The sequence below is a fragment of the Canis lupus genome, chromosome 30 (genome assembly GCF_011100685.1).
Source record: "Canis lupus familiaris isolate Mischka breed German Shepherd chromosome 30, alternate assembly UU_Cfam_GSD_1.0, whole genome shotgun sequence".
NCBI lineage: Eukaryota > Metazoa > Chordata > Mammalia > Carnivora > Canidae > Canis > Canis lupus.
In genome coordinates this window covers 36,029,940-36,057,495 of record NC_049251.1, presented here as the reverse complement: position 1 = coordinate 36,057,495, position 27,556 = coordinate 36,029,940, and the positions used below count along the sequence as shown (strand labels likewise).

Genomic DNA, 27,556 nt, shown 5'->3' with positions numbered 1-27,556 from the left:
ATAAAGCAAATGTGAAGAGAATGGATATGTCTTTTTTTCTTCTTGGAAATAACTTTGAGAATTTGGTAAAGAATAAAAGCAACCATAATGATTTTTGAAAATTAAGTTTTATTAGCACAGTTACAAAATATGGCATTAAAAATCTTGTTCCTTTTATCTTTTTAACTGAACTTCTAATTTAAAGGAAACTCTGTATTCCTTCTGTTTTCTTTCTTCACCACAGTTTTCCTCTATAATTAGTCTCTTCTAACTCAGTCCAGTGAATAACAGCATAAGCTGGCCTATTCTGAACCACACCCTACCAGCCACAGCAACTGTCTCACCGCATTGTTTCCCTCTGTTAGCCTATACTTTTGAAATAACTACTTTGGGATAGGGGGGAAAAATGTATTAAATAATTTTCTTTATGACAGATAGAGCAATGTGTAATTGCTATATAAGTGCCAGTAATGTGCTTAATTCTTTATATGGATCGTTTAAATTATTTTATTTTCCCAATCAGTCATTTATCCATAATCTTTTTATCTGGATGCCATCTTTATCATAAGGTAAATTTTTTAGCCTTTTTTGCGCTTTAAGCCCTAATTTGCTAATTTGAAAGGTATTAGTTTGTTCCCTGTCTCAGAGATTTTCTATTCAACTCAAATGTTCAAATGCACATCAGACTTATTTTTGTTGAAAATTATAAATGGGAGTTTTGAAGGTTATTCAAAAGTCTAATTTTTTGTCCTTTTTATATATGTTTGCCTTTATATACAATTTTATATTTTAAGTTTTTTCATTTGTACAATATATTGTACATCCATGCCATCTTTCTGCATGCCTGATGTTACAAATATCCTTCACCACCATTCGAATCTGTTTTTTATCCAATTTTTAGTTTGGATAGTGAATTTGGTACTGCCCTGTTGGAATCTATTTGGTTTCCTAAACTTGGAAACCAAATAGCATGATTGTGAAGAAAGTATCAAAAAGTTTATTCAAATATATTTGGTTCCTGAGTGTAGACTGTGGAATTTTTAGATATCAGGAATTTGGTTAATAAGGGATAACTATATTGTCAAAGGGTATTGCATTGAGATGTACCTACTGTAGTGAGTTCCTCTGATTGCAGAGAACAGAAACCCAACTCAAAGTGGCTCAGGGTAAAAGGAATTGATTGTCACACTTAACTCCACCACTTAACAAGGAAGTTCAGTGGTGGAGTTTATTTGAGGCACAGCTCTATTCACGGGCCCAAACAATGTTAAGGCTTTGCTTTATGTATTCATTTTATTTCCTTTTACTGCATAGAGGTTCTGTGCATTCAGGAAAGTTGGCTGTGAACAGTTCTAGATATACATCTTTCCAGATAACTAGCGCAGTAGAAAAGAAAATGCTTCTTTCCTAATAGTTGCAGCAAAATTCTAGGATGGAATTTCAGTGAACAACCACTGTTGCCAGGGGGAATGCAGTAAACTAACTAGCTGGGCCTGGGGCAGGACTAATATCACCCTTTCCCCCCTAACTGGGAGATGAGGTCAGTTCACTGAAACTGGTCAAATGACAATTGGGTAGTCATTTGGTAGTAGTTCTTCAAAGGCAAACATAGTACTGTACTTTCACTAGAAGAAGGGCCATGTACCAAAGTATGTTATAACTAATTTCTTCCATCACCTTTTCTTGTCACTTAGAGCTGAAAGCATTTTTTTTTTTTAAAGATTTTTATTTATTCATGAGAGACACAGAGAGGCAAAGGGAGAAGCAGGCTCCATGCAGGGAGCCTGATGTGTGGGATTGGATCCCAGGACTCCAGGATCACGCCCTGGGTTGAAGGCAGGCGCTTAACTGCTGAAGCTACCCAGGTGTCCCATCACCTTTTCTTTCATTGAAATACTACAAAATGTGTTTTCCTTCAGCACCCAATTTGATTTTTACTTGGCATTGACCTACCATAGGTAAAACTGGGCTCCTGTATACTCTCCTGTATACTCTCTAGTGATGAAGATCATCTAACATTGCATTTTTGTCACATCTTACCCGAAAAGCTGTTTCTTAACCTTTTTTTCCAAAAATTCTTGGAGAGAAATAAAAAGTGTTCTGAGAGACCCACCTGTGGACCTTTGACTTAAATCTCATTTAGCCTTGCTTAGCAAAGAACCTTGGCCCATCAGATAGACTTTCATTTTCTTAAGTTTTCAGTTTCTGCTTCTCTACTTGATTCTATTTATAGACATAAAGCCATGCTCCCAAGCCTTCTAACTAGTAAATGATTCACTTGTACTTTTTTTTTCTCTAAAGATTTTATTTATTTATTTGAGAGGGAGAGCAAGTGGGGGAAAGAGCAGAGCTCTGGAGAAGGGACAAGCACACTCTGCGGAGCTTGGTCAGAGCCTGATGTGGGGCTCAGTCTCATGACCCTGAGACCATGACCTGAGCCAAAATCAAAGAGAGTTGGTTGCTTAACCGACTGAGCTACCCAGGTGCTTCTTACTCATATTTCTCCTTTTTTTTCCCCTTACTAGCTGATTTGACCATCATCCATCATCCACTAGTTTACTTACTTGCCAATCTATCTTCTGCCACTCTTTTCTTAACCTCTTACTTCCTACTTTTCAGTCACCAACAATATCCAGAGACCTTTGACTCAGGCTTAAACCTAGAATTACAGTATTTAAGGGCTAAAAGAGACCTAAGAGATACTTAACTTAGCTTTCCTTTTTAAATTTTGCTCCATGTGATTTTGATTATACCAACTTTTTTTGGGTCTAGAATTGACATGGTATACATGAGTATCTTTATATTATAGGTATTTGTCTATTGAAAATAGCAGATAGTTGGACTTTAAAAATCTGTTGGCAGTCTTTTAACTGGAACATTTACTTTTAATATAGTTACTGATATATGTAGTTTGCTTTCCATTTGTAACATCTGTTCTAACTCTCTCTGGGACCCCCTTCCTTTCTTGCCTTCTTTTGGATTTTTGTTTAATCGTTCCATTGTTTTTTTCACACTGTTAACTGGGAAGTTACACTTCTTTTCTTTTCTTTTCTTTTCTTTTCTTTTCTTTTCTTTTCTTTTCTTTCCTTTCCTTTCCTTTCCTTTCCTTTCCTTTCCTTTCCTTTTCTTTTCTTTTCTTTTCTTTTCTTTTCTCTTTCTTTCTTTCTTTCTCTCTCTCTCTCTCTCTTTTTTTTTTTTTTTTTTTTTTTTTTTTTTTTTTTTAGTAATGCTAGAATAGGGGTCAGCAACCTTTTTCTTTTAAGGACCACATAGTAAACATTTTTGGCTTTGTGGACCATATGGTCTTTGTCACTGTAGTACAAAAGCATCCGAAGATAACAGGTAATGATATAAATTACAGATAGAGGATTAGGTAAAGTCATCTAGGTAGAAGAGCACGGGGTTGGGATCAGAAACTGGGAGAACTTTTTTTTTTTTTTTTTTTAAAGTGAAGTCATGGAAAAGGAGCTCTGAGAATGAGTCAGAAAAAGAGTGAGCCTATCAGGAAGATTACAAGAAAAATAATTGTCATGTGAGGACAGTTTCAAGAATGAGAAGATGGCTCTCTAGGTTCAAATGCTATGGTGTGGCATGTTAAGATGAGGATTCAGAAGAAGCCTTTGGCTTTGGCAACTGTATGGGAATTGGTGACATTTTCAAAGAATATTGATAGCACTTGCCATGTGTGAAGAGTGGTAAAAGAGTGAAGAGTAGAAATACAAACCATTGATTTTCAAGTATAATTTTTTGGAACAGCAACAACAGAACTGCATAGATTTCCCAACCTCAGATCCATTATTGAGCTTAGAAATGTATATTTTTAAAACATTGCCCAGATGATTTAGATAAACTCTAATGGCTTGCCATCAAGATGTATTTGTGAGTGATATTTTGAGGCAGCCCCTCTTTTCCAAACACCAGCAATGATTGATAAAAGCAAAAAGAGAAAACCACGTTGACGAATGGGGTGCAAAAATGACAAGCATTTCTGTTTCTGAAAAGTAGTAGAACACAAAGCAGTGAGTAGGGTGTGGCTCAGACCAGGAAGGTAAAGCAGCTAAGGTTTGGGTTTCTTTGAGGTAGTTAGTGGGGGATGTTGTTGGAATTGGGCTCATTGTTGGAAACCATGGGCCAGGATGTATAGGGCTCTTCTGTTAAAAAAGATATTTCTGAGTTTAGTTCTAGGGCTTGCCCTATTGTATACCTTTAGAAATCAGACTATAGTTATGCAGTGCATCTACTGGAGTAATGCAGGGCCTATCATGCTTAGCAGTAAGTAGCAGCTTTGCTATTGACTGCTGCCAGAATCCACAGTTTATAAGAAGTCTTCTTAAACCTGGAGTTTCAGGGGAACACAAACAGCTTTTCAACAAGGAACCTGCCATCTCAGTGCATACCATCAGTGTTAGTGTAGGACAGATCTGCTGATTTGAACAGACCAGCTGTAAGAAAAATACTTATGAGGTAACTGGGGAAATTGAATCCTGAAAAATATCAAATTTTATATTTAGTATTTTCAAGGAGATGAGTAATATCCCTTAAATTAAAACAATTATGGCATTTAAGGCAGAAAAAAGATCAGGTGGACATGAAATAACAGAAACTTCCTAAGTGAATGGCATAATGTTGATAAATGGAAAATCAGTAGGATGTCTGTTTTCTAGTATTTATGAAATCAGTGTAGTGTCAATCAAAATGTCAGAAGATTTTTTCATGGTAGTGGATGTGTTTATCTTAGAATTCTTATTGTAAAAGTCAAAGTACATTAAAGAACAAATTAAAGTGATAAGCCTTCCAGATATCAAAACTTATTATAAAGCTATAATAATTAAGATAGGTTCAGGGATGGACAGATAGATTAGTGGAAGAGAATACAGAACCCAGAGCACATTGATTTTTATATGGAATTTGCTACATGACAAAGGTGGCATTATAAATCAGAGGGGAAAGATTGGACTCTTTTATTGTGGTACTGATTAGATTGCTAATCTGAATTGGCATGAAAACAAGAGTACTATGAAAATTCTATATGGATTAAAGACGTAGATGAGAAAAGAATAACTTAGGCCTTTTATTTTATTTTTAATTTTTAAATATTTTTTTAAAGATTTTACTTATTTGACAGGAGAGAGTACAAGCAGGGGAGCTGCAGAGGGAGAGGGAGAAGCAGGCTCCCAGGGAGCCCAATGTGGGGCTTCATGCAGGGCTCAATGTGGGGCTCAATCCCAGGACCCTGAGATCATGACCTGAGCTGAAGGCAGACCCTAATCTGACTGAGCTACCCGGGTGCCCCGAACTTTGAAGAAAACTTTGGGGATGATAACTTTATGTCCTCAGGATGAAGAGGGATTTTTTAAAAGTAGCAGGAGATAATGCTATGTAGGCATTAGAGCCAGACTGCCTGCTCCATATCTCAGCTTTATCATTCTGGTTATGACTTTAGGTAAGTTATGTAATCTTTCTGTGTTTTCTAATTTATAAAATGAGGAGGATGATGGTAAAAAAAAACCCTCAGAGGGATGCCTGGGTGCTCAGTCAGTGGGTGTCCAACTCTTGGTTTCAGCTCAGGTCATGATCTCAGGGTCATGGGATTAAGCCCCAAGTTGGGCTCTGCACTGAGTGTGGAGCCTGCTTGGGATGCATTCACTTTCTCTTCCTCTCCCTCTGCCTCCCTCCACTTGAGCTCTCTCTCTCTCTCACATGTGTGCATGAGCATGTACCCTCTCAAAACAACAGAAAGCCCTCAGAGAGAAATAAAATGTGAAATAATTAGAAAAATTATTGGTACAAATAAACATATAATAAGAATTAACTGCAATTATTGTTACTGTAATTTATAAACATATAATAAGAATTAACTGCAATTATTGTTACTGTAATTTATTAAAGAAGAAATCATAACCTGTAAAGGCTTGATAAATATGACTGTTAAAAACGAAAACTTCTCTGCAACAAAGGTATTTATTATAAACAAAATAGAAAGGTAAGGCACTGATTGGTAGGAGATATTTGTCACACATTTAACTGACGATTAATATCCAGGGTATATGAAAAACTCTTTCAAACCAATAAAGATAAGGTAACTCAGAAAATGGAAATGAATAAGCAACATAGTCCAAATGGTAAATGATAGGATAAATGTTGCGCTTCTCACTCTGGTAATCAGGGAAATGCAAATTAAAGTAATGGGATACCTTTTTGCACTTACACTGGCAGAAACTGAAGTCTGGTGATACTCTTATTGGTATGGAGGCAGAGAAACATGAGTGCTTTCTGCATTAGCTGTGAAATAGTTGGGACAACTACTTTGGAGAATATTTTCTTAATACCTAGTAAAGTTGAAGATACTTAAAACCCAGCAATTCCACTCCTAGGTATAAAGCCCAGAAAAGGCATATGAAAACTGTAGGATTGTTGTAATAGTGTACTATTGTAAATATTCTAAGTGTTCACTAGAAGAACAGTATATTGATAAATTGTGGTCTAATCGTATAGTGGGATTTAAAAAAATAGTCTATTTTTTAGAGCAGTTTTAGATTAGGTTCATAGCAAATTTGAACAGAAGATTCAGACCCCCTGCCTGCCCCCACACATGCATAGCCTCCCCCATTATTAATCCCCCCACCCTGTGGTACATTTATTACAGTTAATGAACCTACATACAATGGCATATTATTTGGCAGTTAATGAACTTTTACATGCATCAGTTTTTTAAAACTTAAAAAAATGAAATAGTACTGTCTATTATTTATGGAGACTCACATATGTAATAAAAATATAGAAACATGTATGGGAATAATACCGAGCTCAGGATAGTGGACCAAAAGAAGGAGCTTTAACTATATCTCTAATATTTTGTTTATAAACCAATCTGGAGTCATTACAGCAGTTTTCGACTTCTTGCATTGGGTGGTAGATATGATTGCTTTTTTTAAAAAATTAGTTTAAGAGGTAGAATTTAGTGATTCATCAGTTGCATGGAACACCCAAGTGCTTATTAATCAAGAGCCTTCCTAAATCCCCATCACTTGATTATCCCTTCCCCCCCCACCTCCCTTCAATAACTCTGTTTGTTTCCTAGAGTTTAATGTCTCTTATGGTTTGCCTCTCTCAATTCTCTCTCTCTCTCTTTTTTTTTTTTTTTTAAGATTTTATTTATTTATTCACGAGAGACACAATGAGAGGCAGGCTCCATGTAGAGAGCCCGATGCGGGACTCCATCAGGGGACTCCAGGATCACACCCTGAGCCAAAGGCAGACGCTCAACCACTGAGCCAACCAGGCGTCCCTCTCTCTCAATTTTCATCTTATTTTTATTTTTCCTCCCCTTCTTTGTTCATGTTTTGTTTCTTAAATTCTACGTATGAGTGAAATCATATGGTATTTCTTTCTCTGACTTATTTCACTTCTCATAATACCCTCTAGTTCCATCCATGTCATTGCAAATGACAATATTTCATTTTTTTTAAAGATTTATTTATTTGAGAGAGAGTGAGTGAGCACTAGTGGGAGGAGGGTCAGGGGGAGAGGGACAAGTAGACTCCCTACTGAGCAGGGAGCGCCACTTGGCCCCGATCCCAGGACTTTGGGATCATGACCTGAGCTGAAGGCAGACACTTTTTTTTTTGTTTTAAAGATTTTATTTATTTATTCATGAGAGAGGCAGAGACAATAGGTAAAGGGAGAGGCAGGCTCCCTATGGGGAGGCCAATGCGGGGCTCTATCCCAGGACCCCGGAATCATGACCTGAGCCAAAGGCAGACACTCAACCACCGAACCACCCAAGTGCCCCTGTTTTTTTTTTTTTTTTTTTAAGATTTTATTTATTTGAGAGAGCACAAGCAGTGGGGAGGGGCAGAGGGAGAGGGTGAAGGAGAGGGAGACAAGTACACTCCCTGCTGAGCAGGGAGCCTGACTCAGGGCTCTATCCTAGGACCCTGAGATCATGACCTGAGCTGAGATCAAGAGTCAGATACTTAACTGACTAGGCCACCCCAGGTGTCCCTGAAGGCAGACACTTAACTGACTAAGCACCAAGAACTGATCTATGCCCCAAGATTTCATTCTTTTTGATGTATAATATTCCATTGTATATATATACCACATCTTTATCCATTCATTTTTTTTTAAAAAGATTTTATTTGTTTATTCATGAGAGACACACAGAGGCAGAGACACAGGCAGAGGGAGAAACAGGCTCCATGCAAGGAGCCCAATGTGGGACTTGATCCTGGGATTCCAGGATCATGCCCTGGGCCAAAGGCAGGAGCTAAACCTCTGAGCCACCCATGGATCCCCTCCATTCATCTTTTTTTTTTTTTTTTTTTTTTGATAGTCACACACAGAGAGAGAGGCAGAGACACAGGCAGAGGGAGAAGCAGGCTCCATGCATTGGGAGCCCGACGTGGGACTCCATCCCGGGTCTCCAGGATTGTGCCCTGGGCCAAAGGCAGGTGCTAAACTGCTGTGCCACCCAGGGATCCCCTCCATTCATCTTTTGATGAACATCTGGACTTTTGTCATATTTTGGCTATTGTGGACATTGCTCTTATAAACATTGGTGTGCATGTGCCCCTTCAAGTCACCATGTTTGCATCCTTTGGATAAATGCCTAGTAGTACGTAGTAGTGCTAGGTGGTAGGGTAGCTCTATTTTAAACTTAAAAAAAAATATTTTATTCATTCATTCATTCATTCATTCATTCTTCATTCATTCATGAGAGACACACAGAGAAAGGCAGAGACATAGGCAGAGGGAGAAACAGGCTCCTTGCAGGGAGCCCGATGTAGACTCGATCCCCAGACCCCAGGATCATGCCCTGAGCTGAAGGCAGGCACTCAACCACTGAGCCACCCAGGTGTCTCTATTTTTAACTTTTTGAGGAACCTCCATACTGTTTTCCAGAGTGGCTGCATTCCCACCAACAGTGTAGGAAAGCTCCACTCTCTGCATGCTCGCCAACATCTCTTGTTTCCTGAATTGTTCATTTTAGCCATTCTGACTAGTATGACGTGGTATCTCATTGTGGTTTTGTTTTGTATTTTTTTCATGTGTATGACTGCTTTTTATATGTTCCATAATATTCTCTGTGTTTGAAGATCATTCAGGAAAAAGGTAAAAAGCAGTTTCTTCACTTGAGGACTTAGACAAATATGCAGTAGTATGAGAGAGAAGTAACTGAAGATATTTTAAAAAAAATAACATGGCATCTTTATATGGTAAAGGATAAAATAAAATAAAAAGGAAAAGAGTGATAACACATGAGGATGGTTTTTTGATGGGGCAAGTTACTGATGGAGATGATAAGAAATGTTTTTTTTTTTTTTAAGCCCTGGAAAGGATGTGGAATATATTTTCTGTGTAGACTGGAATGGAAAAGCAGAGAAGAGATGAAAATAGGAATATTTTCATAGGAAAAGGCACTATTTTCTCAGTGAGATACAAAAGTGAGATACAAAAGTTGAAATCATTCTAGAGGTGTTATATATGTGGGGTTTGAGAAGATTGGAAGGATATGCAGAATACTTGTAAGGAATGAAAAAAGGTTAAATAGGTAAAGTTTATGAAATAAGGTTAAACAGGAAAAGGGAGGTTTGAATAAAATTTATAATAGTACCTTGCTGTATAATTCTGTCAGCTTTGTTCAGCAAGCCAGAGGCAGGATCTTATTGTTGCCTGCCTTATCTTGCCACTTAGGGGAGGTGGAAAGTCAAGAGTCCAAAAGGCCTTGACAATATATCTATTCTGTAGCAGGTTTCTCTTATTCTCTGAGTTATAATTTCATCTAGTTTAATTTTTTTGTTTATTTTTTATTTTTTTACTTTTTTCAAGTTTTTATTTAAATTTCAGTTAATGTACAGTGTAATATTAGTTTCAGGTGTAGATTTTAGTTTTTCAGTACTTTCATATAACACCCAGTGTTCATCACAAGTGTCTTCTTTAATTCCTGTCACCTATGTAACCAATCCCCCCCACTACCCCAGCCTCTGGTAATCATCAGTTTGTTTTCTGTAGTTAAGAGTCTGTTTCTTGGTTTGCTTTTCTTTCCCGCCTCCATGTTTGTTTTGTTTCTTAAATTCCACACAAGTGAAATCATATGGTATTTGTTTTTCTGTGACTGGCTTATTTCACTTAGCATAATACTCTCTAGCTCCATCCATGTCATTGCAAATGGCAAGATTTCATTCTTTTAAAAAGAGATATGTTTATTTTAGAGAGAGAGTGTGCACATGTCGGGGGAGGAGCAGAGGGACATGGAGGGAATCTCAAGCAGACTTCCTCCTGAGTGGGGAGCCAGACTCGGGGCTTGATCTCAGACCTTGAGATCATGACCTGAGCAGCAGTCAGGAGTTGGATACTTAACCGACTGAGCCACCCAGGTGCCCCAAGGTTTCTTTCTTTCTTATGGCTAGGTAATATTCCATTGTGTATGTGTATATCACCTCTTCTTTATCCATTCATGGATAAAGTTAATGGACGTTTTGGGTTAATGGACGTTTGGGTTCTTTACATAATTTGGTTGTTGTTGATAATGCTGCTATAAACATTGGGGTGCAAGTATCCTTTTGAAGTAGTATTTTTGTATCCTTTGGGTAAATCTCTAGTAGCCCTGGATTGTAAAGTAGTTCTATTTTTAATTTTTTGAGGAAATTCCATACTGTTTTCCCGAGTGGCTGCTCCAGTTTTCATTCCCCCTTTTCTGCATCCTTGCCAGCATTTGTTGTTTCCTGTGTTGTTAATTTCATCTATTACTGTTTTTAATTTCAAAAATTTGGTTTCATTAATGGCATTCTTTCTTGTTTTTGCTTTATCTACAAGAACTTTTGGGTGCAGGGTGATTAGACTTGCGTGATTATTCTGCCCATTTTAATTCAGCCTTTGGTGAGGCTCTTCAAATACAAAGAAAGAACTTGACTCTAATCTCAGGTACTTTAGAAACATTTCAAATAGGGGACAAAATAATTTTTATTTGTACTGTGAATTTTAAATTATTAGTGTAATAAAACATGGAAAAAATCTTTGGCAAGTTGCTGTTTTAGAAAGTGTCCAGATTTGGATGATAAAATGTAATATTATGTGATCTTGATGAGAATGTTTTCAAGACTGTTTCTTTAAAAAAATATATTTTATTTAAATTAATTTGCCAACATATAGTATAACACCCAGTGCTCATCTCATCATATGCTCTCCTTAGTGCCTGTCACCCAGTTACTCCAACCCTACTAACCTCCCTTTTGCAACCCTTTGTTTCCCAGAGTTAGGAACCTCTCATGGTTTGTCTTCCTCTCTAATTTTTCTTCACTCAGTTTCCTTCCTTTCCTTATAGTTCCTTTTACTGTTTCTCATATTCCACATGAGTGAAACCATATGATAATTATCTTTCTCCGACTAATTTCATTCAGCATAATATCCTCCAGTTCCATCCACGTTGAAGTAAGTGGTAGGTATTTATCCTTTCTGATGGCTGAAAGGATATACAATTCCATTGTACATATATACCACATCTTTATCCATTCATCTGTTGAAGGACATCGTGGCTCCTTCCACAGTTTGGCTATAGTGGACATTGCTGCTATGAACATTGGGGTACAGATGTCTCATCGTTTCACTACATCTGTATCTTTGGGGTAAATACCCCGTAGTGCAATTGTTGGGTCGTAGGGTAGCTCTATTTTTAACTTCCTGAGGAACCTCCGCACTGTTTTTCCAGAGAGGCTGCACCAGTTTGCATTCCCACCAACAGTGCAAGAGGGCTCCCCTTTCTCCACATCCTCACCAACATCTGTTTTTTTCTTGTCAAGACTATTTCTAGACTAAGAGGTAGGATTTTATGTTCTGAAAGATGTAATCAACATGATTTAAGCCTTTCTTGAGCATCAAAAAGTGAAGATTGCGTAATATGATTTCTAAATGTTTCACACCTTTTATGTTACAGTTCTTTTGCCACGAAAATGGTTTGCACGGTCTTGAACACATACTATCCATGCTGATGGGACAGGGTCCAATATGAATATAAATGATGGAGGAAGACGACGCTTTGAGGATAATGAACATACATTACGTATATATCCTGGGACAATTTCAGAAGGGGACTATCTACTGTCCAATTCCTGCCAGAAAAAACTCCACAGCTGCTGAGGTGATTGACTCTCTTATAAACAGACTTCATCTTGACAAAACGAAGTGTTACGTTCTCGCAGAAGTAAAGGAATTTGGTGGAGAAGAATGGATACTCAACCCCACAGACTGTCCAGTTCAGCGAATGATGTTGTGGCCCCGGATGGCTCTGGAAAATCGCCTGAGTGGAGAGGACTATCGCTTTCTTCTGAGAGAAAAAAACCTTGATGGATCAATCCATTATGGTAGTTTGCAGTCATGGCTACGGGTAACAGAAGAGCGTCGCAGGATGATGGAACGGGGTTTTCTCCCACAGCCTCAGCAGAAAGACTTTGATGATTTGTGTAGCTTACCTGATTTGAATGAGAAAACTCTTTTAGAAAACCTACGAAATCGCTTTAAGCATGAAAAAATTTATACCTACGTTGGCAGTATTCTAATAGTGATTAACCCATTCAAGTTTCTTCCTATTTATAATCCCAAATATGTCAAAATGTATGATAACCACCAATTGGGAAAACTGGAGCCCCACATTTATGCTGTGGCTGATGTTGCTTATCATGCCATGCTTCAGCGCAAAAAGAATCAGTGCATCGTGATTTCAGGAGAGAGTGGTTCTGGGAAGACTCAAAGCACAAACTTTCTTATTCACCACCTTACTGCTCTCAGTCAGAAGGGATTTGCCAGTGGAGTGGAACAAATTATTCTTGGAGCTGGACCAGTACTTGAGGTAAGTGCGTAGAAATACTGTTTAAACATATCTTTGAAAAATAAAACATAAACATTTTGTAGATGTGAGAAAATGAGACTAGAAGTATAGACATCATTTTTAGTTACCAAGGAAAACTGAAAGATGGGAAAGCAAAAAAGGCAGTGTGGAAGTTTAAATGGTGTGACAGTGGCAGTATTTTTTTCAAGGGTGTTTTTGGGTCACAGTGATGAAGAAAGGGATGATTGGAGGCATATGCATCACCTTGTAAAGGGAAATAGCAGGGACAGGACTCCTGTCTGTAATTGGGCTGTGGAATTAGGTGGCTAGGAAATATATTCTTAGTAGTAGTATATTTGTATCCCTGCAACTTTGACATCTGTGCCTAGTATTGAGTTCAGTTTTGGAAATATAGAGAATATGGGAAAAATTTTTTAGTTCTATAATGTTTTAGAAGTAATTTTACCAAAGGTAGAAAAGAAAGAGAATACACTATTTTTGTTTTAGAATTGGAAGGAAAGGGCAATATTTTTTTTGAAAGATTTTATTTATGAGAGAGAGAGAGAGCACAAATAGGAGGAGGCGCAGAGGGAGAGGGACGAGCGGACTCCTCACTAAGCGAGGAGCCCTACAAGGGCCTCAATCCTAGGATCCTGAGATCATAACCTGAGCTGAAGTCAGATGCTTATCCAACTGAGCCACCCAGGTACTCCTCATTACTTACTTTTTAAAAGGGATTTTGTGAAGTATAATTGATATACACTAAACTGCACATACTGAGTATGTACAATTTGATAAAATTTGACGTGTGTATATATATTAATTAAACCAACCACCACAGTCAGGATACTGAATATATCCATTATCCTTATCCTCATAGCTCTTTGTGATTCCTTTCTCTCACCGTTTCCAGCTTACTCATCTACAAGAAACCATTTACATACTTTGTCACTATACATTAGTTTGTTATTTCTATAAACTAATTTTATATAAGTGGAATCATAACAGTGTGTACTTTTTTATGTTTGAATTTTCTTGGTATAGTTATTTCAGGATTCATCTGTGTTGTTGTTAGTGTCAGTGATTCATTCCTTTTGCTAAGTAGAATTCTACTGTCTGGGTGGACCACACTTGGTTTATCTGTTCACCTATTAATGGATATATATAGGTTGTTGCTAGTTTTTTGGCTGTTACACATAAAAACTCTATAAAAGTCTTTTGGATAAATACCTAGGAGTGGAATGACTAGGTCATATGATAGGGTATATGCTTAACTTTTTGAGAAACTGCCAAATTTTTCCAAGGTGGTTGTACCCACCATTTTATATTCTCACCCAGCAGTGTGTTCCAGGTATTCCACATCCTTGGTAACACTTGATAGAGTCGTTCCTGTAAATTTTAGCCATTCTCTCACACACACACACACACACACACACACACACACACATATAGTGGTATCTCATTGAGGTTTTAATTTGTATTTTATAGTGATTAATGCTATGAGCATATTTTCATATGTTTATTTGCCCTTTCCATATTTTCTTTGGTGAAGTGTTTGTCACAATTTATTGCCCAACTTTTTATTGGGTTTTCTTACTGTGTTTTGAAAGTTTTTTGTAAAAAAAAAAAAAAAAAAAAAGTTTTTTTTGTGTAGTGGCTACACGTGTGTGTGTGTGTACACATTTTCTCCCAGATTTAACCACCTTCTTCTTTTTTTTTTTTTTTGAGTATAGTTGACACCATGTTATATTATTTTAGGTGTACAACTTAGTGATACCACAGTTTATAATACGTTTATGTTTACCACATGTTTGTGTTTACCACATTTACCACAAGTGTAGCTACCATCTATCCTGATACATTGCTATTACAATGTCACTGATTCCTTATGCTGTACCTTTTATTCCTGTGATCTACTCATTTCATAAGTGGAGGCCTGTTATGCCCTCCCCTTCATCCATTAGGCCCAACCTCCCACCCGTGCCCCTCTGGCAACTATAGTTTGTTCTATTTATTTATAGGTTTGCTTTTGCTTGCTTTCTTTCTTTTTTTTAAAGTGTTTTATTTTTTTGATAGATTTTATTCATTAGAAAGAGAGAGAGAAAGAGCACAAGCAGTGGGAAGAGGAAGAGGGGGAAGCAAACTTTCCATTGAGCAGGAGATGCAGGGCTTGATCCCAGGACCCTGAGATCATGACCTGAGCTGAAGGCAGAAGCTCAACCGACTGAGCCACCCAGGCACTCCTGACTCTGCATTTTATTTGTTTCTTCTTCTTTTTTTCCCCTAGATCGTTATGAATGAAATCCTATGGTATTTTTCTTTCCCAATCTGACTTATTTCATTTAGCATAATATCCTTTAGATGCATCCATGTTGTCTCAAATGGCATGATCTCATCCTTTTGTATGGCTGCATAATGTCCCTTTGTATATCCACACCACATATTCCTTATCCATTCATCTATTGATGAATACTTAGGTTGCTTTCATATCTTGGTTATGGTAAATAATGCTGCAGTAAACATAAAAGTGCATATATCTCTTTGAATTAGTGTTTTCATTTTCTTTGGGTAAATACCCAGTAGTAGAATTATTGGATCATATAGTATTTCTATTTTTAATTTTTTGAGGAACTTCCATACTATTTTCATAGTGGCTGTACCAATTTAGATATCCACAAATAGTGTACAAGAGTTCATTTTTCTACACATCCTCACCAACATTTGTTACTTCTTGTGTTTTGATCATAGCCATTCTAGTAGGTGTAAGGTAATATCTCATTGTGGTTTTAATTTGCATTTCCCTGATGATGAGTGCTATAGATCATCTTTTCATGTGTCTGTTAGCCATCTGTATGTCTTCTTTAGATAAAAGTCTATTCAAGTCCTCTGCCCAATTTAACTGGATTTTTTTTTTTTTTGGTGTTGTATACTTTTTTATATATATTTTAGATATTAACTCCTTATTGGATATATCATTCGCAAATATTTTCTCCCTCTCAGGTTGTCTTTTTGTTTTGGTTTCCTTCACTGTGCAAAAGCTTTGTTTTGTTTTGTTTTTTGGTGTAGTCCCAATAGCTTGTTTTTGTTTTTGTTTCCCTTGCTTTATGAGACATATCTAGAAAAATGTTGCTTTGGCCGATGTCAGAGAAATGACTACTTGTGTTCTATTCTAGGATTTTTATGGTTTCAGGTTTCATATTTAGGTTTTAATCCAATTTGAGTTTATTTTCGTGTTACAAGGTGGTCAGTTTGCATGTAGCTGTCCAGTTTTCCCAGCACCATTGAGCAAAGACTGTCTCCTATTATATATTCTTGCTTCTGTTGTCATTGATTAAATGACTATATAAATGTGGATTTATTTCTGGGCTCTCTGTTCTATTTCATTGATCTATGTGTCCATTTTTGTGCCAGTACCATACTGTTATGATTACTACAGCTTTGTAGAATGTGTTGAAATGTGGATTTGTGATACCTGCAGATTTTTCTTTGTCAAGATTGGTTTGGTTATTCCAGGTCTTCTTTGGTTCCACAGAAATTTCACTGTTATTTGTTCTAGTTTTTTAAAAAATGTTTTTGATATTTTGCTAGGTATTGCTTTGAATCTGTAGCTTGCTTTGGGTAATGTAGACATATTAATAATACTCATTCTTCCAATCCATAAGCCTGGAATATCTTTCCATTTGTGTCATCTTCAATTTCTTTCAGCAATATTTTATAGTTTCAGAATACAGATCTTTGACTTTCTTGGTTAAGTTATTTTTAGGTCCTTTATTCTTTTTTTTTATTACTTCTTACTTAGGTCCTTTATTCTTTTTTTTTTTTTTTTTTTTTTTACTTCTGCAGAAGTAAATGGTGTTGTTTTCCCAATTTATCTGTCTGCTGCTTTGCTATTAGTGTATAGAAATGCTACCGATTTCTGAGTATTAATTTTGTTATCCTTCAACTTTAATGAATTCATTTATTATTTCCAGTTGCTTTTTGGTGGAGTCTTTAAGATTTTCTATGTGTAGTATCATATTATCTGCAAATAATGATAGTTTAACTTCTCCTGACCAATGTGGATGCCTCTTTTTTTTTTTTTTTTTTTTATCTGATTGTGTGGCTAGGACTTCTAGTACTATGTTGAATAAAAGTAGCAAGAGGAGGCTTTATTTGTCTTGTTCCTGAGGCTAGAGGAAAAGCTCTCAGGTTTTCACCATTGAATATGATGATGTTAGTTGTGGGTTTCTCATATATAGTCTTATTATGTTGAGGTATATGCCCTCTAACACAACATTGTTGAGAGTTTTTATCATGAATGGAATTAGAATTTTGTCAAATGATTTTTCTGTAGCCATCAAGATGATCTCTGATTTTTTTTTTTATCTCTGATTTTTAATGTTTGTTTTGTTGATGTGGTGTATCACATTGGTTTGTGAGTATTGAACCATTTTTACATCCCTAGAGTAAGTCTCACTTGATCATGGTGAATGATCTTTTTAATGTATTGTTGTATGTGGTTGGGTAATATTTGTTGAGGGTGTTGGCATCTATGTTCATCAGGGATATTGGCCTTAAGTTTTTTTTTTGTATATGGAGTTGGTGTCTTTTTCTTGTTTGGGCATTAGGGTAATGCTGGCCTTATGTGTGCATTTGGAAGGTTTCCTTCTTCTTGTATTTTTTGGGATAGTTTGATGAGAATAGGTATTAACTCTTTAAAATGTTTGGTAGAAAAAAAATGTCTGGTAGAATTCACCTGTGAATCCATCTGGTCCTGGACCTTTGTTTTTTGATTACTAATTTTATTTTGTTACTTGTAGTGGGTCTGTTTAGATTTTCTATTTCTTCTGTTCAGTTTTGAAAGATTATTTGTTTCTAGGAATTTATAGATTTTTTTTCTAGGTTGTCCTGTTAGTTGCCATATATATATTTTTTTATAGTATTCTGTTAAAACTCTTTGTATTTCTGTGCTGTCAATTGTTACTTCTCTTTCATTTCTGATATTGAGTCCTTCCTTTTTTTTTATTGTTGGGTCTAAGGGTTTGTCAATTTTGTTTACCTTTTCAAAGAACCAACTCTTGGTTTCATTGATTTTTTTTCTATTACTTTTTAAAGTCTCTATGTCATTCATTTTTATTCTGATCTTTATTATTTTCTTCCTTTTTACTCACCTGGAGATTTGTTCTCTTTTTTTCCCCTAGTTCCTTTAGTTGTACGTTTAGATTGTTTATTTGAGCTTTTTCTTGTTTCTTGAGGTAGGCCTGTTTTACTATATATTTCCCTCTTAGGACTGCTTTTATTGTGTCTCAGTGACTTTTGGATTGTTTTCAGTATGATTTTTATTTTTTAATTTTTAAAAGATTTTTTTTATTCATGAGAGACACAGAGAGGCAGAGACACAGGCAGAAGGAGAAACAGGCTTCCTACAGGGAACCTGATGTGAGACTTGATCCCAGGATCCTGGGATCATGACCTGAGCCAGTGGCAGACGCTCAACCTCAGAGCCACCCAGGTGCCCCTTCAGTTTGATATAAATTTAACCCTTTCTTCATATTACTTTTTGAAGAGCATCATTTAAAAATGTTTGCTCAATTTTATTGAGATATAATTGACATAAATCATTGTATTAAGATGTGCAACATGATTTGATACATGTATATATTGAGAAATGATTACCATAGTAAGTTTAGATAATATCTATCACGTGACATAATTTTAGTTTTTTTCTTGAGATGAGAACTTTAAAGACTTACTCTCTTAGTAACTTTCACATATATGATGCAGTACTGTAAGTGTAGTCATCATGGTGTACATTACAGCCTCAGAACTTATTTATCTTATAACTGGAAATTTGTACCTTTGATGACTTTTACCTATTCCCCACTTCCCCATCCTCTCTGGCAACCACCAGTCTTTCATAGGTTTTATTTGTTTTAGATTCCTTCCATATAAATAAAATCATACAGTATTTGTTTTTCTTTGTCTAACTTATCTTATTTAGCATAATGCCCTCAAAGTCTATCCATGTTGTTGCAAATGACAGGATTTTCTTATTTTTTTATGACTGAATAGTATTCCATCATATATACATACAACATCTTATTTATCCATTTATTCATCTATGGGCACTCATGTTGTTTCCATGTCTTGGCTATTGTTAATAATCATACAGTGAACATGGGGGTGCAGGTATCTCTTTAAGATAGTGATTTCATTTCCTCCAGGTACCCAGAAGTGGAATTGCTGGATCATAGGGTATTTCTATTTCTATTTCTATTTCTATTTCTATTTTTATTAATTTATTATTTATTTTTTTTAGATACATATTATGTGTGTGAGCAAGGGGTGAGGGTTAAAGAGGAGGGAGAGAGAGAGAATCTTAAGCAAGTTCTTGATCCCACAACACTAAGATCATGACCTGAGCCAAAATCAAGATTTGATTGCTTACCCGACTGAGCTACCCAGGCATCCCTGGTATTTCTATTTTTAAGTTTTTGAGGAACCACCATACTTCTTTTTTTTTTTTTTTTTTGAGTGGCTGCACCAATTTTAATATTTCCACAAACAGTACACAGGGTAGCTTTTTCTCCACATCCTTGCCACAATTGTTAGCTCTTGTCTTTCTTTTGGACAATAGCCATTCTAACAGGTATTAAGTGATACTTCATAGTGGTTTTGATTTGTAGTTCCTCAGTGATGAGTAATGTTGAGCTCCTTTTAATACCTGTTAGCCATTTGTAGATCTTCTCTAGAACAAATACCTATTTGTGTGTGTGTGTGTGTGTGTGTGTGTGTTTTATAAAGGAATGTCCATTTTTTATTTGGGTTCTTTGCATTTCTTTGCTATTGAGTTGTTTGAGTTCTTAATGTTTTTTGGATATAACCTCTTATCAAGTATGTGATTTGCCAGTATTTTCTCCCACTTGATATGTTGCCTTTTCATTCTGTTGGTGGTTACCTTTGCTGTACAGAAATGTTTTGATTTGGTGTAGTTCCACTTGTTTATCTTTGCTTCTGATGCCTTTGCTTTTGATATCATCTCCAGAAAATCATCTCCAATACTGATTTCTTAACCTCTAGTTGTTGTATGGTTTCAGGTCATATGTTTAAGCCTTTAATCCTTTTTGAGTTGATTTTTGTATGTGGTATAAGGATTCAGTTTCAGTCTTTTGCATGTGGCTGTCTAGTTTTCTCAGCACCATTTATTGAAGAGACTGTCCTTTTTCCATTACATATTGTTGGCTTCTTTGTCCCACTTTAACTGACCATGTATGTGGGGGTTTATTTCTGGGCACTCTATTTTTTTTTTTTAATCTGTGTGTTTTTATGCCAGTACTCTACTGTTTTGATTGTTAGAGCTTTTTTTTTTTTTTTTTTTTTTGATTGTTAGAGCTTTTTAATAAAATTTGAAATCAGAAAGTGTAATGCCTCTAGCTTTGTTCTTCTTTTTCAGGATTGCTTTGGCTATTTGGGGTCTTCTGTAGTTCTATACAAATTTTAGGATTATCGTTTCTACCTCTGTGAGCAATGCCATTGGAATTTTGATAGGAATTGCAGTGAATCTTTAGATTGCTTTGGGGGTAGTATGGACATTTTGATGCTGTGAATTCTTCCGATTGATGAGCTCAGAATATCTTTCCATTTATTTGTGCCTTCTTCAGTTTTTGTCATTAGCGTCTTATAGTTTTCATTGTACAGATCTTTCACCTCCTTGGTGAAATTTTGCTCAGATTTAACCCTCTCTTAATAGTACCTTTTGAAGAGCAGAATTTTAAATTTTGATAAAGAAGCCCAATTTATTCATTTTTTTTCTCTTATGCTTTTGGTGTCCTATTTAAAAAAAACTTTGGTTGCAAAGATGTGGTTTTTTTTTTTTTCCCCATTAGTTTTATAGTTTCAGGTTTTGCATTCAGGTCTGTGATCCATTTTGAGTTTATTTTATGTATGTGTAAGGTATAGATTGTTTTCCTATGAATGTCTACTTGTTTCAAGACCGTTTTTTGTTTCAAGACTATTTTTTCTGTACCTTAGTGCTTTTGTGTCTTTGTCAAAAAATTGTCCATATTTATGTGGGTTTATATCTATATTCTCTCTTCTGATCTGTTGATTCATTTATCTTTATAATAGGGCAATGTGACTTTCTTTATGTAGCTTTATAATAATCTTTGAAATTAGGTACTATTAATCCTTCTTCTGCTTAGTTGTTTGGATATTCTAGGTCCTTTGTACTTCCATATGAATTTTATAACTAAATTATCAGTTTCCCTATAAAAGGTTTTTTGGACTTTAATTGGGATAGTGTTAAATCTGTAGTTTAATTTGGAGAGAATTGACAATAGTAAGTCATCTGATCCATGAAGAAGTTTGTTTCTCCATTTATGAAGGTCACCTTTAATTTCTGTCAGCAGTATGTCGTTTTTAATATAGAGAACTTTAACATCTATGGTAAGTTATATTTGTGTTTTTTGATGCTTTTATAAATGGTATTTAAAAGTTTTTAATTGTTCCTAATATATAGAGATACAGTTGATATTGGCACTTTGATTTTGTATTCTACAAACTGGCTAGATACAAATATTTTGATTTTTTTTAAAGTTTTCATTGGATTTTCCATATAGGAAATCATATTTGTAAATAAAAAGTTAGTTTTATTTCTTTTCTTTCAATCTGTTTTTTTTTCCTTGTGGATTTCACTGATTATTCCAATATGAATACTAGTGGTAAAAAAGCAATGTTCTCGTCTTAGGGAGAAAGCATTCAGCTTTAAACATTAACTAGGATGATAGCTATTGATTTTGTGTAGTCTTTATTAGATTGAGGGCCATTTCCTTTTATTCCTACTTTGTTTAGAGTTGTTTTTTAAAGATTTTATTTTTTTTATTTATTCATGAGAGACACACAGAGAAAGAGGCAGAGAGATACAGGCAGAGGGAGAACCAGGCTCCATGCAGGGAGCCCGATGCAGGACTCGATCCCAGGACTCCAGGATCATGACCTGGGTCAAAGGCAGGCGCTACACTGCTGAGCCACCCAGGGATCCCCTGTTTAAAATTTTTATCAGGAATGGATAATCAGGTTGGAGTTTGTCAGTGCTTTTTCTTTGTCTATTTGAGATGGTCATATGGTTTACAAAGAATAGTTTGTTAAATTAAATCAAATAAATTATAAATAGATTATATAGTAAATTATATCAATAGATTTTTTTGATTGGTAAACCATTTCAGCATTCCTGGGATAAACACCACTTGTCATGATGTATTATCCTTTAGTGTATTACTGGATTTGGTTTGGTAAAATTTTGTTCAGAATTTTTGATATGTGGTCATGAGAAATATAGTTTTCTTTAATTTTTTTTTTCTTTTTTGGTATCAGGATAATTTTGGCCTCATGGGAATGAGTTGGGATGTCTTATATTTTTGGAAGAGTTTGTGTAGAACTTTTTTCCTCCATTATCAGTGTCAGGATTGATAGGAAACAATCCAGGCCTGTGATTTTCTTTGCAGGAAGGCTTTAAAAAAATTATTTTATTAAATTTTTTTTTATTTATTAGATTCCGAGGTAGAATTTAGTGATTCATCAATTGTATAGAACATCCAAGTGCTCATTACATCAGATGCCCTCCTCAATGCCTATCACCCAATTATCCATTCCCCCCACTTACCTCCCTTCCAGCAACCCTCAGTTTCCTAGAGTTCAGCATCTTTCATGGTTTGCCTCTCCCTCAATTTTCATCTTATCTTTACTCCCCTTCCCTGTGTTCATCCAGTTTTCTTAGTTAAATTCCACATATGAATGAAATCATATGATATTTGTCTTTCTTTGATTTTTTCACTTAGCATGATACCCTCTAGTTCCATCCACATCATTGCAGATGGCAAGATTTCATTCTTTTTTGGTGGTTGAGTAATATTCTGGTGTGTGTGTGTGTGTGTGTGTGTGTGTGTATACCACCTCTTCTTTATCCATCTGTTGATGGACACCTGGGCTCTTTCCATATTTTGGCTGTTGTGGACATTGCTGCTATAAACATTGGGGTTCATGTGCCCCTTTGAATTACTATGTTTGTATCATTTGGATAAATGCCTAGTAGTGCAATTGCTGGGTGGTAGGGTAGCTCTATTTTTGACTTTTTGAAGAGTCTCCATACTGTTTTCCAGAGTGGCTGCACGAGTTTGCATTCCCAACAACAGGGTAAGGGTTCTGCTTTTTCCACATGCTTGCCAACATCTGCTGTTTCCTGAGTTGTTCATTTTAGCCATTTTGACTGGTGTGAGGTGGTATCTCATTGTGGTTTTGATTTGTATTTCCCTGATGCCGAGTAATATTGAGCATTTTTTCATGCGTCTGTTGGCCACTTGTATGTCTTCTTTGGAGAAATGTGTGTTTGTGTCTTCTGTCCCATTTCTTGACTGGATTTTTTGTTTTTTGGATGTTGAGTTTGTTAAGCTCTTTATAAATTTTGAATACTAGCTCTTTATCTGATATGTTTGCAGGAAAGTTTTAGCCAAAGTTTCAATTTTTAAAGTAGATAAAGAACTACTTTGAACTTATTTGTAACTTGGAATCTGAAGTATGTCTCTTGGGAAAAGCATGGGGTTGGATCACTTGAAAAAAAAAAACTCTGTTCTGCCAGTTATCTATCTTATGATTGAAATGTTTGATCCGTATACAGCTTATGTAATTATTGATAATGTCAGATATGTCTGCCACTTGTTTGTTATTTTATTATTTTTTTCCGTTCCTGAGAGAACGCACTCCTGTGCGTGCATGAGGTTGGGAGAGGGGGCAGAGGGAATCTTATGCAGGCTTCACTTGAGCATGGATGGAGCCTGATGTGGGGCTGTTTCTCACAACCCTGAGATCATGACCTGAGCTGAAATCAAGAGTAAGATGCTCAACCAACTGAGTCACCCAGGTGCCCCTGCTATTTGTTTTTTTAATATTCTTTTTATATCCTATATTCTTCCATTACTACGTTCTGTTATATTAAGGAGATATTTTCTAGCATACCATTTTATTTTATTTTATTTTATTTTATTTATTTATTATTTTATTTTATTTTATTTTTTATTTATGATAGTCACAGAGAGAGAAAGGGAGAGAGGCAGAGACACAGGCAGAGGGAGAGGCAGGCTCCATGCACCGGGAGCCTGATGTGGGATTTGATCCCGGGTCTCCAGGATCGCACCCTGGGCCAAAGGCAGGCTCCAAACCGCTGCGCCTTTTTGGGGTTTTTTTGGTAATTTTTTTAGTGGTATTCTTGAGCATTACAATTAGCATAACAATTCAACTTGAATTACTACCAACCAGATTTCAATAATATACAAAAACTTTCTTCTGTGTAGCTCTGTGCCTTTTTCCCTCTTTTGTGCTTTTATTTTCATATAAATTGCATGTTTCTATACTGTATATCCATAAATACATTTATATTTGTTTTGTGGAATTGTCTTTTAAGTCAGGTAGGAGGGAAAAAGTTATAAATAAAATATTTATACGCTGTTTTATTTTTACATTGCATTTACCTTTATTTGTGGTCTTTATTTCTTTACGTAGATTTTCTTCATTAGTATCCTGTCATTTCAGCTTGAATTACTTCATTTACTATTTTTTGTAAAGCCCATCTGCTGAATGAATTCTTTGGATTTTCTTTATTTAAAATGTCTTAATTTCTCCTTTAATTTTGAAAAGTATTTTTACCAGACGCAGAATTCTTGATTGACAGGCTTTTCTCAGTGCTTTGAATATATAACTCCACTATCTTTGATTCTTAATTTTATTTGGAGAAATTAGGTGTTATGCTTATTGAGGAACTTATATATAGTATGTGTTGTGTCTCTTTCACTGCTTATAATAACTATTCTTTTTTTCATGTTTGCAGATTCTTTTATGTGCTTATATCTCTACCTAAGCCCCTCCAGTGAATTTTTCATTGTAGTTAATGTACTTTCCAGTACTGGAATTTTTATAATTTCTACCCCTTCTCTATTGTTAAGGCATCTTTTTCATTATTTTCCTTCAGTTGTTTGAAAATATTTATTTATTTATTTATTTATTTATTTATTTTTCCATTTTATGTTAATTTTTTTTTTAAATTTATTTTTTATTGGTGTTCAATTTACCAACATACAGAATAACCCCCAGTGCCCGTCACCCATTCACTCCCACCCCCCGCCCTCCTCCTCTTCTACCACCCCTAGTTCGTTTCCCAGAGTTAGCAGTCTTTACGTTCTGTCTCCCTTTCTCATATTTCCCACACATTTCTTCTTCCTTCCCTTATATTCCCTTTCACTATTATTTATATTCCCCAAATGAATGAGAACATATAATGTTTGTCCTTCTCCGACTGACTTACTTCACTCAGGTATTTATTTATTTATTTGAAAATATTTAAAATAGCTGATACAGTGTTGTGGCTTTGGAGGTACAACATCTAGGCTTTGTTAGGGATAATTTTTATTTATTGCTTTTATAAAATTTTCCTGTGTCCATATTTTCTTTCTTCTTTGCATGTCTTATAATGTTTTGGTGAAAAGCGGGCATTTTTATTTTAATATGGTGTGGCAGTTCTGGAAATGGGACTTTTCCCTTCTCCCAGGTTAGTGGTGGTTATTTTGTTATTGCTATTTGGTTGTTCCATGACTTACTTGAAATAATTATGTAAAGTCTGTTCTTTTTCCTGTGAGGTCTTTATATTCTTTCTTCATTTAGCTTAGTGGTCAGGTAATAATTGGACAATGATTTTTTTTTTTTTTTAATGTCCTAAAGCAATAAGGATCCCAGTATTTTCTGTGAAGTTCTATGTGCTCCTTGGGTACTTGTCAGCATTTAACCAGGCAGTTATCAAATCTGCCTTACTTTATACCTCCTATTTATATAGAGCTTAAATATCAACTAGAGATTCCAGCTTTTTACTGAGCTTGTATATATTTCTGGGCATGTGCACAGTCCTGCACATGTATAACACCTTTTACGTTCCCTGGAATATTTTAGAAATTTAAACGCCCCTTTTGTACAAGTTACTCAGTATGTTTTCCTTTTGTTTGGTTACCTCATTTTTTGCCTCATTCTATTATTGCTATGTTAAGCAGTTGCAGTGTTTAAACGATTGTCTCTGATTGTTTTTAACAAACATACATGGGTGAAAGCCTGTCTCTTGTGAGTGATCTCCAAGTTAGGTCGAATAAAGATAATTCTTTGAGTGAAGTTTTCCAGGGAAATGCCATATACAGTTACCTGTGGGATGGGGGTTTGGCTAGAACCCTGTTTCGATCCTTCAATGGCTTCTAGGCTGCCTTTTAAACAGGGTTTGCATATCTCTTCAGCATGGAACTAGAGAGAGGGAGATGGTAATTGGGTAAGTTAAAATGCCATAATGCCTATTTTTCTTACTGAGATTTGGCTATTTTACTTGATTATGTATTCCCCTACAAAGGATTATTGTAAGCTTTTGGTTAATTTCTAGAATCATCAAAAAGTTGATTTGGATAATTTTTTTAGTTTTATTTCTCTTAAGAAGAGAGGGTTTTCAGAGATCTTTATCATTTTATCTAAGTTTCAGTGATCTTTTTAAGAGATTTAAGTAATAAATACTTTATATATTTACCTTTGTAGTTATCATTTCTGCTGTCTCCATTCTGTACATTGATCCATATTTGAATATGATATTCTTCTTTTGCATGAAGGGTTTCCTTTAATGTTCCTTGTAGTGTGTGTTGGTTTATGATAAATATCTTCAGATTTTCATATTAGAAATTCTTTTTTTTGGCCTTAATTTTTTTTAATGATTTACTGATTTAGATATTAAAATTAAAAGAATTAAATTTAAATAGAATTAAAATATCAGTAAAATTCTGTGAATTTCAAAACATATTAATTTGTATAACCATCTCTGTACAGTCTGAATACAAAGATGTTTCACAACTTCTCCACACTATTCTTTATCTTCATATCCTCTAACTTCCCTCCCATACTCCTGTAATTCATTGGAACTACTTGTCTGTTTTCCATTGCTATTTTTTCTTTTCAAAATGTGACAGAAATGGAATCATACAGTGATAAGTAAAATTTTGATACTAGCTTCTCTCATTTAGCATGTCTTGGAGATTCATTCAAATTGTTTAATGTGTGAATTCAACTGGGGATTATTTATTTTAAAAAAATTTCAATATTAAGGGGAGGTGAGCTTAGGTGTGGCTCAGTGGTTGAGTGTCTGCCTTTGGCTCAGGCTGTGATACTGGGGTTCTGGGATCGAGTCCTGCATCAGGCTCTGTGGAGGGAGCCTGCTTCTCCTTCTGACTATGTCTCTGACTCTGTGTGCTTCATGAATAAATAAATAAAATCTTCAAAAAAAAAAAAAAGAAATTTTATTAAGATATCTAACTTACAATAAAATATAACCATTTAAAATTTATACTTCAATGATTTTTGATAAATATACATGTACACTTACATAACCAGCATAATACAATGAAGCTATAGAATATTTTTATTATTCTCTGTGCCACTTTTGGGCATTTTCCAACCCTGCCTCCATTCCCAGACAACTCTGATATTCTTCTTATTACTGTTTTGCCTTTTCTAAAATTTCATATTACAATATGTACTCTTGAGTCTGGTTTCTTCAACATATATAATGTTTCGATAATCATCAATGTTGATGTATGTACTAGTTTATATTGCTGGGTAATATTTATTGCATCGTGTGTACTTCAGTAACAATACAGGCAACTTATATATTCTTAATTCTTTTTAAAATAGTATTGTAGTTTTGTT

The 27,556-nt window shown here is 35.4% G+C and overlaps 1 protein-coding gene across 1 annotated transcript in view; it reads left to right on the top strand.

Moving 5' to 3' along the window:
• The window catches only part of MYO9A (myosin IXA), a 262,747-nt gene that overhangs the window by 30,451 nt on the left and 204,740 nt on the right, over nt 1-27,556 (top strand). The window contains 2 exon segments of the mRNA XM_038580865.1: nt 11,915-12,066; nt 12,068-12,826. Of these exon segments, the coding sequence (XP_038436793.1) occupies nt 11,986-12,066; nt 12,068-12,826 (840 nt within the window). The 5' untranslated portion in view covers nt 11,915-11,985.